This window comes from Periophthalmus magnuspinnatus, chromosome 6 (genome assembly GCF_009829125.3).
Source record: "Periophthalmus magnuspinnatus isolate fPerMag1 chromosome 6, fPerMag1.2.pri, whole genome shotgun sequence".
Taxonomy (NCBI): domain Eukaryota; kingdom Metazoa; phylum Chordata; class Actinopteri; order Gobiiformes; family Gobiidae; genus Periophthalmus; species Periophthalmus magnuspinnatus.
Genome location: NC_047131.1, coordinates 18,319,948 through 18,336,435, shown reverse-complemented (window position 1 = coordinate 18,336,435; position 16,488 = coordinate 18,319,948). Strand labels below are relative to the sequence as shown.

General features: G+C 39.8%; 1 protein-coding gene across 1 annotated transcript in view; it reads left to right on the top strand.

Moving 5' to 3' along the window:
- Positions 1 to 16,488, top strand: part of LOC117372389 (metabotropic glutamate receptor 8) — a 115,921-nt gene that overhangs the window by 87,082 nt on the left and 12,351 nt on the right. Inside the window, exons 8-9 of the mRNA XM_033968187.2 lie at positions 6,861 to 7,000; positions 7,486 to 8,421. Of these exons, the coding sequence (XP_033824078.1) occupies positions 6,861 to 7,000; positions 7,486 to 8,421 (1,076 nt within the window). The remainder of the gene's footprint in view (positions 1 to 6,860; positions 7,001 to 7,485; positions 8,422 to 16,488) is intronic.

The window sequence follows — 16,488 nt, the reverse complement described above, 5'->3', positions numbered from 1 at the left end:
GCATATGCCACCTTCTTGTCTATATAGAGACATAATTGCATTCCCGTAATGTTCCACAGTATAGCATTAAACTTCTTTCTATGCTCCATATATCTCCATAGTGACAATTAGGTGATACCACCAGCCCAAATTACAGGTCACCTCATTTATAAAGCCTCTGTATGTACAAAAAACAAGGTCAGAAGTGTGTGTACATCAAAGTTGGTATTTATGAAAAACAATGTGAACATTAACATGACATGGCTCTCAGAGGCACAGAGAGCAAAGAGGAGCCGTGAGGAGAGCAGAGAGGAGCCGTGAGGAGAGCAGAGAGGAGCCGTGAGGAGAGCAGAGAGGAGCCGTGAGGAGCCGTGAGGAGAGCAGAGAGGAGCCGAGAGGAGCCGTGAGGAGCCGTGAGGAGCCGTGAGGAGAGCAGTGAGGAGCAGAGAGGAGCCGTGAGGAGAGCAGAGAGGAGCCGTGAGGAGAGCAGAGAGGAGCGCAGAGAGGAGCAGAGAGGAGCCGTGAGGAGACCAGAGAGGAGCAGAGAGGAGCCGTGAGGAGAGCAGAGAGGAGCCGTGAGGAGAGCAGAGAGGAGCCGTGAGGAGAGCAGAGAGGAGCCGTGAGGAGAGCAGAGAGGAGCAGAGAGGAGCCGTGAGGAGAGAGGAGCCGTGAGGAGACCAGAGAGGAGCAGAGAGGAGCCATGAGGAGAGCAGAGAGGAACAAGAGAGTTTGAGGAACTGTTCATTTTTACTTTATTGTTCCAGAAAGTACACAGAATCAGTAAGCATTTTATAACAAGCAACTGGGAAACAAATTATTTGAGTATCATAATTTTACAAAGTTTTGAGATCATTAGAGAGGAATAAAGACATGCACCTGAGTACTGACGCTGATGTTGGATGATCCCCATGCCGTCACTGTATTCTTTTTATGAAATAATTACTGAACACAAGTTTGACCCTCTCCTACAGCTGATACATGGAGGAAGCACATGGCCAAAACACAATCAAACTGCCTCCTCCCTCCTTTCACACACACCATGGCCTTGTGTTTGCCTCTCCTTTCTCAAACCCGCAGGCCTCCGTGTATGTGTGGCTACAGCATGGCTGAAACTAAACACATCCACATATTCCTCCCCACCATACATCCTTAACGCAGTAAAACCTGAGTGTGCAGGAGGGTGCACAAAGCGATATGAGACTAAAATTGCCTCTTTGTGTGTATCACACTCTTTGCATCCTCTCCTATCAGTCTTTTCAATAAATCACTCATTTTTAAATTCTTAAATGACTGGACAAGTGTTAAAATATTTTTCAGAAAAGCACAGTTCACTTTTTCTGTAAAGTTCCATGTGCCTGTGTCCTCATGTATAGCTCATTTTTAGTTACAGTTGACACCAGAAGTTTACCTACACTAGATAAAAAATGCTTTTTTTCTCACTGTCTGACATGAAATCAGACTAAACTTTTCCTGGTTTAGGTCAATTATGGATTACCAAAATTATTTCTATTTGCTATATTCCAGATTTTTTAAGACAATCTTTCATTACTTTCTTCAAAGTCAGAAGTTTACATACAGTAAGATTACTATGACTTTAAACATTTGGGAAAATCCAGATAATGACGTCATGTCTTTGGAAGTTTCTGATCAGACAAACCTGTTAATGTATTTGAAGGCACATCTGAAACACACTTCAGAAATCAGTCAAGATATCAGAAAGAGAATTGTGGACTTGCATAAGTCTAGTTCATCCTTGGGTGCAATTTCCAGATGCCTGAAGGTGCCACGTTCATCTGTTCAAACAATTATACACAAATATAAACACCATGAGAATGTCCAGCCGTCATAATGCTCAGGAAGGAGACGGGTTTTGTGTCCCAGAGATGAATGTGCTTTGGTCCCAAATTTGTGCTTATCAACCCAAGAACAAAAGTAAATGACCTTGTGAAGATGCTGAAGCTGGTAAGAGCGTGTGTCCTGAAACAAGTACTGTACCGATATGGGCTGAAAGCCACTCTGCCAGGAAGAAGCCATTACTCCAAAAGAAACATAAAAAAGCCTGATTACAGTTTGCAAATGCACGCAGGGACAAAGACATTCATTTTGGAGACATGTCCTGTGGTCTGACGAAACTAAAATTGAACTGTTTGGCCATAATGAGCATGGTTACTTTTGGAGGAAAAGGAAAGAAGCTGACAAGGCTGAGAACACAATTCCACCTGTGAAATATGGGAGTGGCAACGTCAAGTTGTGGGGTTATGTTGCTGCAGGAGGGACTGGTGCACTTCACAAAATAGATGGCATCATGAGGAAAGAACATTATGTGGAAATACTGAAGCAACATCTCACGACATCAGCCAGGATGTTAAAGCTTGGGCACAAAATATCACGCAGGTGAACTGGACTCAAATGCAACACAAAGAGAACAGTCAAACGTCTTTTAAAGTGCCCTTTAAACAGGTAATACATAATATGGCAATCAGGGACTAAACAACTGAGGAATGTCTTATTTAATATCAACGAAAATCTCTTCCACAACAGGGATTCAATAAGGGAAACAGGCTGGGCAAATAAACTCAGGAACAGGTAACTCAAACACGGATAAATGCAGGTTCAGGATTTCAGATATAGGACTTGAGAATTGCTTTTGACTGTTCAACAATCTAGCGAGAACTGACAGAACAGAAGCAGTATATATAGACTACCCTGGGCTGATTAACAAACGAGAGGCAGCTGCAGGGAAAACAGGGAGGTAACAAAAGAACAGGCTGAAAAACAGAGCCGGACTGGGAAAAAAACATGCAAACAGGTAGAAATGTGACACAAATGGCTCTTTCAAATGGACAATGACCCGAAAAATACTGCCAAACTGGTTACAAAGAGGCTTAAGGATATCAAAGTCAATGTTTTGAAGTAGCCATCACAAAGCCCTGATCTCAATCCTATGGAAAATTTATGGGCATGTGCGAGCAAGGCGGCCAGACTTGGCTCAGTTACACCAGTTCTGTCTGGAGGAACGGGCCAAAATTCCTGCCAACTATTGTGAGCAACTGGTGGAAGGATATCCGAAACATTTGACCCAAGTCATACAGTTTAAAGGCAATGACACCAAAAACTAATAAAATGTATGTAAACATCTGACTTTGAAGAAAATAATTTAAAAAATCGTCTGAAAAAAATCCTTCTCTTACTATTCTGGCATTTAGCAAATAGAAATAATTTTGGTAATCCTAATTGACCCAAAACAGGAAAAAGTCATTTTGATTTCATGTCAGACAGTGAAGAGGAAAAAAAGCATATATATTTTTATATAGTGCATGTAAACTTCTCGTTTCAACTGTAAACCTCATTCAGAACCCACTTTGGTTTGTTATTTTAATGTTGAAATGGAGGTGTTAAAGTGGTGGGATCATGTGCACAGATTTCTGCAGCAGACTTCAAACTTTGTGAGGAAAGTACGTTTCGTCTGCACAAACTCTTTCAACTAGAGTTTGATGCATGAGGCCCCAGATTTGTGGAGAGGCGGCAATTTTTTCCAATAAATTTATTATTATTTTTTGAATAAATTTGTTAAATGACATGGCAATGGGATAACATCTCTATGAAGAAACACCCACGAAACACGTGAAAGTAGTACGTAGTGTACCTTTAAATGCCGCAGAATCCTGTTTCCCATAAGTCATTACATATTGAAAGAACATTACAATTTTGAATGCAACAGTGCACATAAAGTCATCTATCTATCTATCTATCTATCTATCTATCTATCTGATATCATATATTTGTTCGCAGGTCTGTTAAGAGTGCAGATATCAGTTCTGGGAATATGATCTGAGATAGAGGGGAAAGTTCCTATATTTAGAAACAACTAAATAGCATATTGTAATAGTGGCAGTGAGATATCATCTATATTTTCAGTGTGAAAATCCAGTGTCTGTGGTGCTCAGGTTGTTCTAGTGGCATTGCTTGGTTATCCTCAATGGATTCTTGTTGAAATGACCAAGTACATTCTAACACTGCAAATATGTTTTTTCCCCTGCATGTCAGTAAAGTTATATTTATTTATAGCCCATTGTATTAGCAGCCATCTTGAACCAGCTTTAGCCTTGTTAGTGTCTTTAGCATGCTCATAAATGTGTAGAGTGTAGCGACATAAAATGCGGTGTTTGTGTGTCCTCGGGCTGCAGCAGTGATTCACTCGGCTCTGATGCCTATTTTATGCAGAAAAAGATGAAAATCTGAACAAATCAAACCATCGCCCCCTCCTCTCATTTTACAAATCTGTCTTTCCACTTCTGTGCTTACTCTTTAGCTCAATATTTCTTTCTCTCCGTGTCAAAGTAATCCGCATCAACTTCCTCCCCGTGTTAGTTTTAGCCTTAAGCAATACAAAACGATAAGAGGGCTCAGAGATTAGACTGTTCCAATGATTCTACAGTGTTTGCGACTGTGTGCTAACTTAATGGGATGCAAATGTGGAAATGTTTAAACTAAAACGCAACTATGGGTATGTGCATTAAAAGATTTGAAAAAAGAAATTGCATTTTAGAGATTTAGCTGGAAAGGGGAGCAACTTTATCTATAATTGGAGATATTCTTATGCAAATCAATGGGAAGATGCTTGAATTGCAATTTTCCACAAGTGGGGGAAGAAAACAGGATGTACCAAAACAACTCCCAACTTTTTCCTCATGCACATTTGTTATTTCTTATTGGTTGAAGACTGCGGATTTCATAGCTCATTTATGGCCATTACGTGTACACATGGGTAGAAAGTAACTAATAACAAATACTCACATTATTGTACCTGAGTCGATGTTTGGGGTAATTGTACTTTTTTTTTGTAGATTTTAAACCCCTATTTATTTTTACATTTAAAAATCTTCTACATGTCTTTCTATATTTTACTACTGTTCAAGTCCCAATCCAATGTGCTTTTTACTTTTTCTTGAGTACAATTTTGGCAGCAGTACTTGTAACTGAGTACATTATTAACCATGTCACTTTTTCAGTTCTCTTTCCACCACTTCATGTCAAAAAACTACAGTCCTAGCTGGGTAGACCTGCCATCAAGTATTTCTTTTTGTTTTGTTAACTTGGCAATGTCGTCACTTTGTGCAATAGTTTAAGTTAAATAACGCTGGTTCATGAATGAACTTGTCCTTGGAAAACAAGTCACTTTCTAGAAGGAGAATCTATTTATCCTGACAGAGCACTTGCCAGTTTTTGTTTCGTAGGGAAAGGACACTGACTTCAGGCTCGTCTGAGTTTAGCTGGAGAGTTGTTGTTTTGCATCCACACACTGATCTGTTGGATGCAGTGGCAGAGTGAATTCACTGGTCCCTATTCATCTGCTGCTAGTGAGACATAGATCTGAGTGTCGCCTGCATAGCTATGGTAGGACACATTATTACTGCTTATCAACCAGCTTATCGGCAGCATGTGGAGATGGAACAGAAGGGGTCCTAGCATTAACCCCTGGGGCACCCCGCATGTCAGGGCCATGTGATTTGAGACACAGTTACCATTTTCCACAACGTATTCCCCGTCTTCTAGATAGGACTTTTTATATATTCTATTCTTGAATGGGCAAAAGTCCACAAGATTTCACCTATAAACAGAAGCAGAAACCCATGAATAAGTGAAGATCATCAACTAAATATTTTCTGAATGTGACCTGTTACAATTTGTGACAGCTGAGCTGAAAATTCTAACTTCTCACAGTTCAATTTGGATTGTTTATCGCCCATATTTCTCTGACATTTCTTGTGAGTGTTTAAGCTGTGTTTGAGCTATTTAAGCTGACAGTGTTGGGATAGGGAGCCGAGATGACGGAGAGAATATGGGACTAAGCTGTTTGTTTACTGCACCATGGATTTTGCACATCACCACAACCACATCTGTATTATGTTGTCCTCTGAGCTGTGCACTTTGACCTTTCATCTCCACCAGCGAGTGCTAACAAAAAGTGAGACAAGGGAATTCAAGAACATATGCCACAAAATGATCTTGGTCTCAGAATTGGTCTTATCCATCTGTGCATTTTTTGATAGTCGTGTTAGACTGTGTGGCATATCTGGTGATGCTCATAAATTAAAACATTTTCATCATCGGTTCTTTTTCAGTTTTACCAACTTATTATAATTTATATGGTGGTTTGATTCTCATTATCCAAATTGTCGCTGTGTCCTTGAGCTAGACACTTCATCCATCTTGACTTCACTGACTGTTATTGTGAACTAATTGTACATAACATCAACCACAGAAGTGAAACACTATCTCAATCATTGTGAGCCTAACAATGCACTTGAATGCAAAAATAAATAAAAAAATTGAAAAATCTACTCAAAATCTTCAAATTGCATGTTGTTTTTATTCAGATGTGATTTTGAGGAATAGATAATGTGAACAATGATCTGACAAAAACAGTCTAGTTCTGTGTGTGTGCTGCTTTCCACCACAGTGAGTAGTGTGTACGTGCAGGGGTGTGTGTGTGTGTGTGTGTGTGTGTGTGTGTGTGTGTGTGTGGACAGTGATCCAATAAGGCAGAGAGAGGAGGAAGAGAGGCTTCACAATGACAGACTAAACTCAAACAATATGAATGCAACAGGAGAAACAAAAGAGGTTTCAACAATAACATCCATGGACAACTGGAAGTAGAACTGGAGGACCTGGAGTACTAGTGCATACAACAGTATGTTTGGTGCTCCAAGCTTAGACTGACCTGCTGACATTTGGGTTGACAAGTGAACTCTCTGATCACCGAGCTGTAGCTGCACCAAGTAATAATACAATATTTCCAGTGTTCATAAGTGCTGCCAATTTGCAGATGAACTATAGTTAAAATATTTACTAACTATTCTGTTTGTTTTTCTTCATAGGGAGTGCTGGGACTCCAGTCATTTTTAATGAAAATGGTGATGCTCCAGGACGTTACGACATCTTTCAGTATCAGATCAACAACTACTCGGTGGCAGAGTACAAGGTCATCGGACATTGGACCAACCAGCTCAACTTGGATGTAAGTATGCACCTACATGAAGCTAGTGGAAACTCTACCATTTCAACTTTATTCATATTTCAAAAATAAGACATGTTTAATATTTGCATTGCATGTATAGCGTATAGCATAGGTAAATCCTTGCCAAAAAATGTTATGACACATTAAACTGTTAAAAGTTGTGGTTCTGCTACTTAATCAAACTTTAGAAAGTGATATATATTATTGATATATATTATTCAATCATTTTATCCAATATTTGAATTAGTAAAGTGCCTATTTCTGTGCTCTAGCTGTTCTGTGCATTGCAACACTGGAATTTCCACATTGTGAGACAAATACAGGTTCTTTTATCTGATCTTAAATGCAAAAAATGTATTTATTTCTCCAACATACCAGAAGCTGTTGAAAAAATGTATCCTGGTTTAAGCAATGTTTATGTCCTAACCAAATAAACAAAAAAAATATACATATATATTATTGACATGTGTATTTTTGTGTCTCAGTTGGACAGCCTGCAGTGGACCACGGGGAGCCTTGCTCATCCGGCTTCCGTGTGCAGCCTACCCTGTCAGACCGGCGAGCGCAAGAAGGTGGTGAAGGGTGTCCCCTGCTGTTGGCACTGTGAGCGCTGCGAGGGCTACCACTACCAGTCCACTGAATTCACCTGCAACCTTTGCCCTTATGAACAACGGCCTAACTACAACCGCACAGGCTGCCAATCTATCCCCATAATCAAACTGGAATGGGACTCCCCTTGGGCTCTTTTCCCAGTTTTTATTTCCGTTTTGGGAATAATTGCCACTACTTTTGTCATAGCCACTTTCATCCGCTACAACGATACCCCGATTGTACGTGCGGCTGGACGAGAAATGAGCTACGTGTTGCTAACTGGTATATTTCTATGCTACATTGCAACGTTCCCGATGATTGCCGCTCCAGATGTGGTGGTCTGCTCTTTCCGGCGGATTTTTCTTGGACTTGGGATGAGCATTAGCTACGCCGCTTTGCTAACAAAAACAAATCGTATCCATCGCATTTTTGAGCAAGGCAAGAAGGCCGTGACCGCTCCAAAGTTCATCTCACCTGCGTCCCAACTGGTCATCACGTTTTCGCTAATTTCCGTGCAACTTTTCGGAATCCTCGTTTGGTTCGGCGCCGACCCACCCCATACGTTCGTGGACTATGGTGAGCAGAGAACGCAAGATCCGAGAAACGCCCGTGGAGTGCTCAAATGCGACATCTCAGACCTGTCCCTCATCTGTTCGTTGGGTTACAGCATCTTGCTTATGGTCACGTGCACAGTTTACGCCATCAAAACCAGAAGTGTTCCAGAAACGTTCAACGAAGCCAAGCCCATCGGATTTACCATGTACACCACGTGCATCATCTGGCTGGCCTTCATCCCCATCTTCTTTGGCACAGCGCAGTCAGCAGAGCGGGTAAGAACTAGAAATAATTAGGGCTGTAAGGCATTAGTCGTTTAGTTGATGATGTCTTCGCTGATAAATTATTTTAAAGGAACCATATGTATAACATTTTATTTTCGAATTTCATAAATTTATCTATGTCCCCATATAAGAGACATATAATCAAATATAGCTTTTACTGATAACAATTCTAATGCTGATTTTTCTTAACTAAACTTTGGACATGGTGGCCAAGTTATTATAATTGGTTCTCAAGGGGATTATTCAATCAGACAAAAGAATGAGCCTCACATCGAGTCTCTCATTTGGGTTGTCAGTTTCAATGCTGAAATGCTGTTTTAAAACAGGTTTAAACCTAATATTGCTAGTGAATCAGTGTAATCCCTTATTTGTCAAGGGTAGAAAAGATTTTAAAGGTAGTCTTCATCTGAACAATGTTTTTAAAATTGAGACGTTTTGACTGCCACCTGGAAGTAATTTTCAATCTGTCTGTAAATATCCTCCATCAGTATGTCATCAAGTGGCTTCACCTTCACAGCTTTATTTGGGTCAAATATAGTAAAAATGCAGTAAAAATCTAATATTCAGCAGCCTCTCGCAAAAGAAAAAATGCTAGATTAAATAAATGAATGATTAAACAGTCATTAGTTGTAAACTTAATATACATTTGGGCCACACCCCCCTTCCCCAGTGGTTGTGGCCCTAAACAACCCCTTTGTATGTTTATGCTATGGGCCGGCCCTGCCTCTCTTTGATCTGATCTGAGTGGTCGTTACCTAAACCCCAGCACCTGACAATCATTAATCAGTGTTTGTGCAGCCTTGTACATATACTAAGAATGAGAAAAACGTGTATGTGTCCTCTTTATGTTAAAGCACTGGCAACCCTGGTTCAGTTGTAATTGTCATACCTGTTTTACATACATACAGTTCCTTTGGGATTATCACAGTTTTTATGGACAACAGCAGAAAGGAGAAGGCATAGAGTCAGTTAGCAGAATATTTGTGAATAAACTGTGAATTTACCCTGCCATTTTACAGACTTTAATTTTCTTGTCTGTGCATTTTGTTTCAAATATATGGTTGGATAATAGAGATTGTTTTGAAACCTTTTGCCAAGAATTTCTTTATTGGATTACAGCCCTATAAATAATGCACATTCATATTTTATGTGGAGTTCAAAGCCAGCGGTGGTGTTTGTTATATAAATGGTAAAGGCAGAGTCAGCAGCAAGCCTATATATTCTCACATGAATTCTGTCTGTGCTGTTGGCCACTGTTAATCTTCCGCTCAACCCCAACTCTGGTGTTTAACTTTTAATATGCCCCCACACACGCTTATACTGTAGAGATTTGGAGTACAGTGTTTGCAGTGCAGCAGGATGGTACATTGTTCTTTACATACAGCAAAGGGGGGTGTTAACTTAAGCAGGATGCATTTTTCAGCAACTAGATGTTAGCTGGGCATTCACAAGGCTTATAATCACAAGAAATCTAACAGTATGTTAATGTGTTTAATAAGGCACTTCCAAGATAATAATTGCACTCTACACAAAAGTATTACAATGAGTGCCTTAACCTGCAATTACAGGACCACCACCAAGTTATCTTTATTCTCAGTATATGGACAGGCCTCATGTGAAAGCTCAGAACCTCCAGAATTTACTCACTGAGCTGCAGAGGCTGCACTACCACGGATTAATGATTGGCTGCAGGTGCTGGGGTTTAGGTAGTGAGGATTCGCAGTGCTTGTCGAATCAAATCTAAAATAAGTACTGGAGAAAAAAAAAACATCTGAACCACTGAAATATGCAGTCCAATATATACAAATATTAATAAACTATATAGGCGTCTTTAATTTGACTACAAAATGGCTCAGTATACATGCATTTAAGATGCCAGTTAAAAATAAATATCCTAATTTGCAGTGTAGTTTGTATAAAAAGTGGTGTTATTAATTGTTATCGACTAGATATTAATGTCCACCCCAACTCTGCCTGCCTATCATAAAAGTCACTGTACTCTACTACTTTAAACCAACTGGATTTCAGCATTGAAACAGGCAATCCAAATAAAAGACATTATCAACAAAATATTCATCTCTTACTCTTCTGGAAGCAAAACAAATAATGGGTAGTGACGTCTTTCTAATATGTATCAATTTTGTTTAATGAAAATATGCCCATCATTGCTGCTACAATTACCATCTCTTCTTTTTACTGCTGCCATGCTGTACTTTTACTACAATATTAAAACTATTCCATTAGCTTCAGCCAGACAAAAACATATGAAATGGTTTTCTACTATAACAATACAAGATACAATTTTGGTTTTCAGCTGCGGTGATTCAGTGACAAATCTGTTCTGCGTAAGAATGATAAATTAAAACCATCCTTTCCTGTCTATAGCTCCATGGTCCAGCTGACAGTGTAATAAAACTACTGCTGAATCTAATATCTCAAATCTACATTAATCTCTCCTCGGATTTTCCCTAAAGGGCCTTTTCTTAGAGCTCTGCTCTTGACGTCTAATAATTTTTTCTCCATTATTACTGTAACAATAACAGCCTTCTGGACCAAACTCATTCAAGCTTTTAACAGCTCCTCTAATAATACTGAGTACTAGATTGTCAGACGGGGGCATTTTACCAGAGGCCTTCCTGTTTTAAACAACTATTTAGTAGAGTGAGACAGCATAACTCCTGAACTAGAAGATTACTAACAGATTATGATTGTGTTATAGGACCACCTATAGGTTTTTATATTGCTAAAATAAATACCTTTAGCTCAGATTTTTCCTTCAATTTACTATTTTTTTACATATGTGAAAATAACACTGCCATGTAGCACTAGCCTGAGTTAACCAGTACAACAAACTTTGGTCATAGCCATGATCAGTGCAGAGCATGTGTGCTGTTTTAGTATTTAAACTCCTCATGCCATGTAGTGTGACAAGCAAAATCTTAGAAAAATTGTTGTAGTCACCAGGCTGTACTGCAGGTGGTCAGATCACTTGCTTGACTCTATGGAGACAGATAGGTTTAATGACATACTGTGTAACATTCCAGGCAAATCGATAACATTTCCATGGAGACAAGTGGCTCTGGCTATGCCTCCAACCCACCTTTTAATGGCGTCATTACGCCCAATTACCAAATAGTTGTAACTAGTAGATACATATAAAACTATTTTAACACATGCTTCTGAATATTCTGTAGATCTGGTCCAGGTTGTGCATTTGATTAATCAAAACAGCAACTAACAATATTAATGTACCATGAGTCTCAAAAGTGTTAACAACTGTACCAACCAAAGTCTACACCACTCCCATCTCTGCTGAACAATTGTCAGCTATGTCACTATCTGATCACCCCCTGCTCCTCTGCCTCTCAGCATCTGATTAATTACACTTCGCAGGGTCTCCGACGACACTTTTTGGGCGTCCATTTTGCAGAGTGTGCGTTGCCAGATGGAGAGTTTTGCTCATTATCAGGTCTTTGGGGAGATTTGGCTGACAGGTGGAGTGATTGGCTGAGATCTTCTCTAAATATAGTCTGTATTTGCCGTCTGCTACTGTTCACATACACAGGAACAAAGTGTGATTTTAAATTAGGCCTATTGTGCTTGTGTCTGCTATATAAGTAAAATCTATGACACCCGTGGATCATGTTAAAATTTGCACATTTTAAATCGCAAAATTCATCTAAAACTTAATAAAAGATCAAGTCTGCTGACTTCTGCGTTAGAAAACTGTGTTGCCTAATGGGAGCTGACGCTGCCGTAAAAATCATCACAACAAAGAGTCGGCGCTTCCGATGGATGGCAAGCAGCAGATTTTTTTTTCATTTATACCAAAAAGACTACAGAGCACTACCAAATCCTGCACGTATCGCTGATTATGGAAATAAAATTAAGAATGAAGTAAGTAGAGAGCACTGGGCATATGCCGGTGGTGGTGAAAAAATTGAACACCAATCTGGCATGTTGAAAATAAGCGATTACAGATTACAGAAGTCACTACAAATGCAACTTCGTGAGCATAATAGGTCTGTTTAAGGCCAACAATTTCACGGTGGCTGTTATTTTTAGTTGTAACAACGAAGAGGAAGAGCCAAGTATGATGAAGCAGAGTAATGTGATAAAGTTGGCCAGGCATAAATCATGACTTTGTGATTAGGTTTATTGTAGACGAGAGAGGTAAAAATGCATACTGCTGGAATGGTCTCTTTTGACACATGTAATCTATCCACGTTACAATTGTCAAAAGGAGGAATTGTGTTTTTTATTGCTGTGGGCACTAGAAGCTTATTAGGAAAACAAAATGTATGTATCTTGTGAATCCTATAAAGATGAATTAAAGGGCCTGTATTCTATTTTTCCATGCATTTGAGCAAAAATGATCTTGCCCCTGTACAGATATATTGTTTAAGCAGCTTTTAAGGTCAATACATCTCTGCTATGTACTGTCTGCATCTAATTCTTTGAAGTGTTATGAGGTCCTAATTCCTAATTATTCACCATTATGTGTTTCTATGGCTAACCCCCCTCCCCCACCTCTCCCTCAGAAAGTTAAAATGCTACTTTAAGCATCACATCTTGAAACATTGCTGTTTAAATGATAATAAGCACTGTTCCCTCTAAGCTGTGCATGTGCGCAATTGCGCACTGCTGACACGGACATAAACACATAACAATTCATTCTGCGCTATTTTTCAATGTGAGTCAGTGAGTGTGACCGGTGACGAGCTGCTCCAGACAATTATGTGATTCACATTAGAGGTAAGATCGGGCCTAAAAAATCCAGCCCGACCCGACCCAGGCCCACGGGTATTAAAGCCCGACCCAGCCCGAGCCCGACCAATTAACTTGATTTGCAGGCCCGAGCCCGAAGCAAACCCGAAATTTCATATTTTCTTTGTGAGGATAAATAAAAAAATAAAGAACCAAACAAAGTTAAACATGCGTAAAAATAAGCCTACTAATAAAAAACCTTCGCCACTAACTACTGAAAATGGTCTAAGGTCCTGACAGCAAAAGTCCACGCACTTGTCTGTGATGGCCTGCTTAGCACGAAGAGGTGCGGTCTTTGGGACAAATGATAATATAGATGTTTGACGATCATCACTTTTGCCAGTACAGCTGTTTAAATGCCTGCTCAGCGTCGAGGTGCATCTTTTTGCTCTCGTATGAAAGCAAAGCGCCACATTGACTACATTCAGCGAAGCCAACGCAAGTTTCTGTAGCATTTTCAACAATCAATTTGAAGCATTTCCACACCTCACTCTTGCCGGTGCGTGTTTGCCTTTTCAGTTCCCCTGTCTTTAGTTTATCCTTTACTTCTTGCTGCTCCATATCAGGGATACCAGGTCAAAATAGATGCGGACTTGTGGAGGGGAAGATTATTAAGAGGGCGGCGTTCACGTGTGCAGAGTATGCTCTGGCTCTGCGGCTCCTGTTTAGTAGTTAAATAGCAATTACCTTACAGCGCCTTCTCTGTTTTATCCAAATTATTTTTTTTATAACAAGTATTCCTAAGTTTAGTATCCACACATCGTTTTAGTATACATTTTTATAAACATATTTTTATTTTAAAAAAGTCAGCTAGAGAGAAGCCCGGCCCGACCCGACCCGAGCGTAATGATTGACATTTTAGACCCGACCCGGCCCGAAATTCGGGTCGGGTCGGGCTCGGACTCGGGCTTGGGCTTAAGATCAACCTCTAATTCACATACATATTTGCGCATCTTATCAACGTCATTGACAGGCATCCTCATGCGCCGCTATCAGTGTTTTAGCCGATGTGGCCGACGTGGAGTGAAGACTTGCTAATGATTCTAAGTGTTGTTTAACCCCTTAACGTTCCGACGGCCCGCCCTCGGGCAAAGATCCACGCGTAAAATTACGCGCACATAATTGTGTAATTTTACGCACTGTTTTGCAGCAGTTTTGTGTTTTAAACATGACGAAATGGACAAAACAAAGAAAGTACGCGGCCGAGGACACTGTGGATGTTTGTACAAGTTAAACTAGAGGCATCTCGGACCCGGAGCGGTTCGTGGAACCAAGTGAAGATCTCATGATGGACTCAGGAGCAGAGGACCTTATGTGCTGATGGACTGGATGCTGTTGCTGATCGGTAAACGTGGTTTATTCTGCTATTGAATTAATTGTGGGTCAAATGTGTATTATGTGTAATCATTAGTATTAGCTAATGCCAATCTGCGCCCCCGACCACCACCAATTATTCACGCACACATCACTTGGGCAAAGTGTCTTGCCTAAGGACACAATGACAGAAGTTGGTCCGAGCGGGACTCGATCCTCCAACCTCTGTCACAGAATGACTGTTACACTGTCACATGTACAGTGTGTTTTTAGTTTCCAGTGTGTGTTTGTTTACATTTTGAAGTGTGTGTGTGTTTGTTCACTGTTTGCAGTGTGTGGTTTGTAAATATATATTTATTTTGACCCATAGCACTTGTTTTGAATATATTTTATATACAAATAGACATTATATATTGTGCTTTGATATGATATATAAATGTACAGTAATAGAGCAGCTGTGCAGATACAGATTCCTCTGTGTGTATTGGTCATTGATACTGTCACTAGTTTATGAGTTGTAAACATCAAATGATCGTGTCATATACTGAAAAAGAGTTACCGGACTGTCTCCCAGACACAGTAGGACAATCTCACTCAGTGCACAGCAAAAGCTTCTCACAATGGCTTATACTCATAATACAGGTCAGAGCTTTATGGTAAAAATGTTAAGTGTGTTTTCAACATTGGAGTTTACAGTTGTCTTGGTTTGCTTGGAAGCTCATGTTTTGCCATAGTTAAAATTAAATATTTATACTTCCAATAGCATTAACATACTACACAGGTCATGAGCAAGATTTTTGTCATTTTCATTGTATAAGTGGCTAAAGCACTTAATTAAAAGTCTTATAACAGAAATGTAAATGCAGTAATTTGATTCTTTTAATAAACCATTTAACTTGGATGAATGTGATGCAGCATGACCACAGTGTGCACGTCTGATGTCGCTCACAGTGGTCCATGGGACGCTCAAGGAGTTTGTGTGTTTGCTCAGACTCGTGAAAAATTAGAGGGAACATTGATAATAAGCATTTTTACCTTTTTTTGTTGTAACACATTTAATTATACAACATTTTAAGATCTAATCGGACAATACCATTATTATTATTTTGTCTAAAAATCTAACAACTAAGAACCAAACTGAAATATTCCTAAACACATTTTGTCTCACTCTACTGGTCCATGGATGGGTGAAAATCTGCATCTTACATATCTTACACTCTCCAATTGTGCCTATTTTTAGGAACTGTCAGATAAATCCTTCGAGACCGAGCTTCCTGGTAGAATGTATTTAAACTGTAACAAGCCAACCCGCTGTTGTTTGTGTGAGGGCTCTCCAGCAGATCCTGAACCAGTATAAAACACAGTGAGTTATTTTTAACCCAAGGAAGCACTGAGGCAGCACATTCAGCTCGACGCCTGGGCGAGCTCAGGTGATAATGACATCAGTGTCCCGAAACAGAGCAAGGTGTTTCATCAAGAAGCCTGCAGCACATCCACAAAGCAGTCTCATGTTCACATACTGGGCATTGACGCTGGTAAGAACAAGCTGGGTTTTTTAGAAGATCACAGACAAAGGGAGGCACATTTGTAATCATTTATGGTGATAAGAGAGAATGTGTTAGTTGAAACATTGAGGTACATTTCTCCTCCAGCCAGTTGTGGTAAGACTGCCTCCTATCTAATTTTTCACATAGCATTTATATTCACATGGAATAGTTTTATGTCCTACTGCACTGTATAAGATTACCATTGTTAATTGTAACTAATGATCAGCCAGATTTCCCCAAATAAAAAACGCATTATGAATCATCTCATTATCTCAACACAAGATGGATCACAACAACATCCAGCTCTCAAGTATACATTTTCAGTGTATTCTTTCCCTATAAAAGTGTGGACCGTATGGACTCAATATCTCTGCCAAACCACTATTTCACAGGTGGTCAGTGGAGGGAGGCATTCCCAAATGGACTGAGT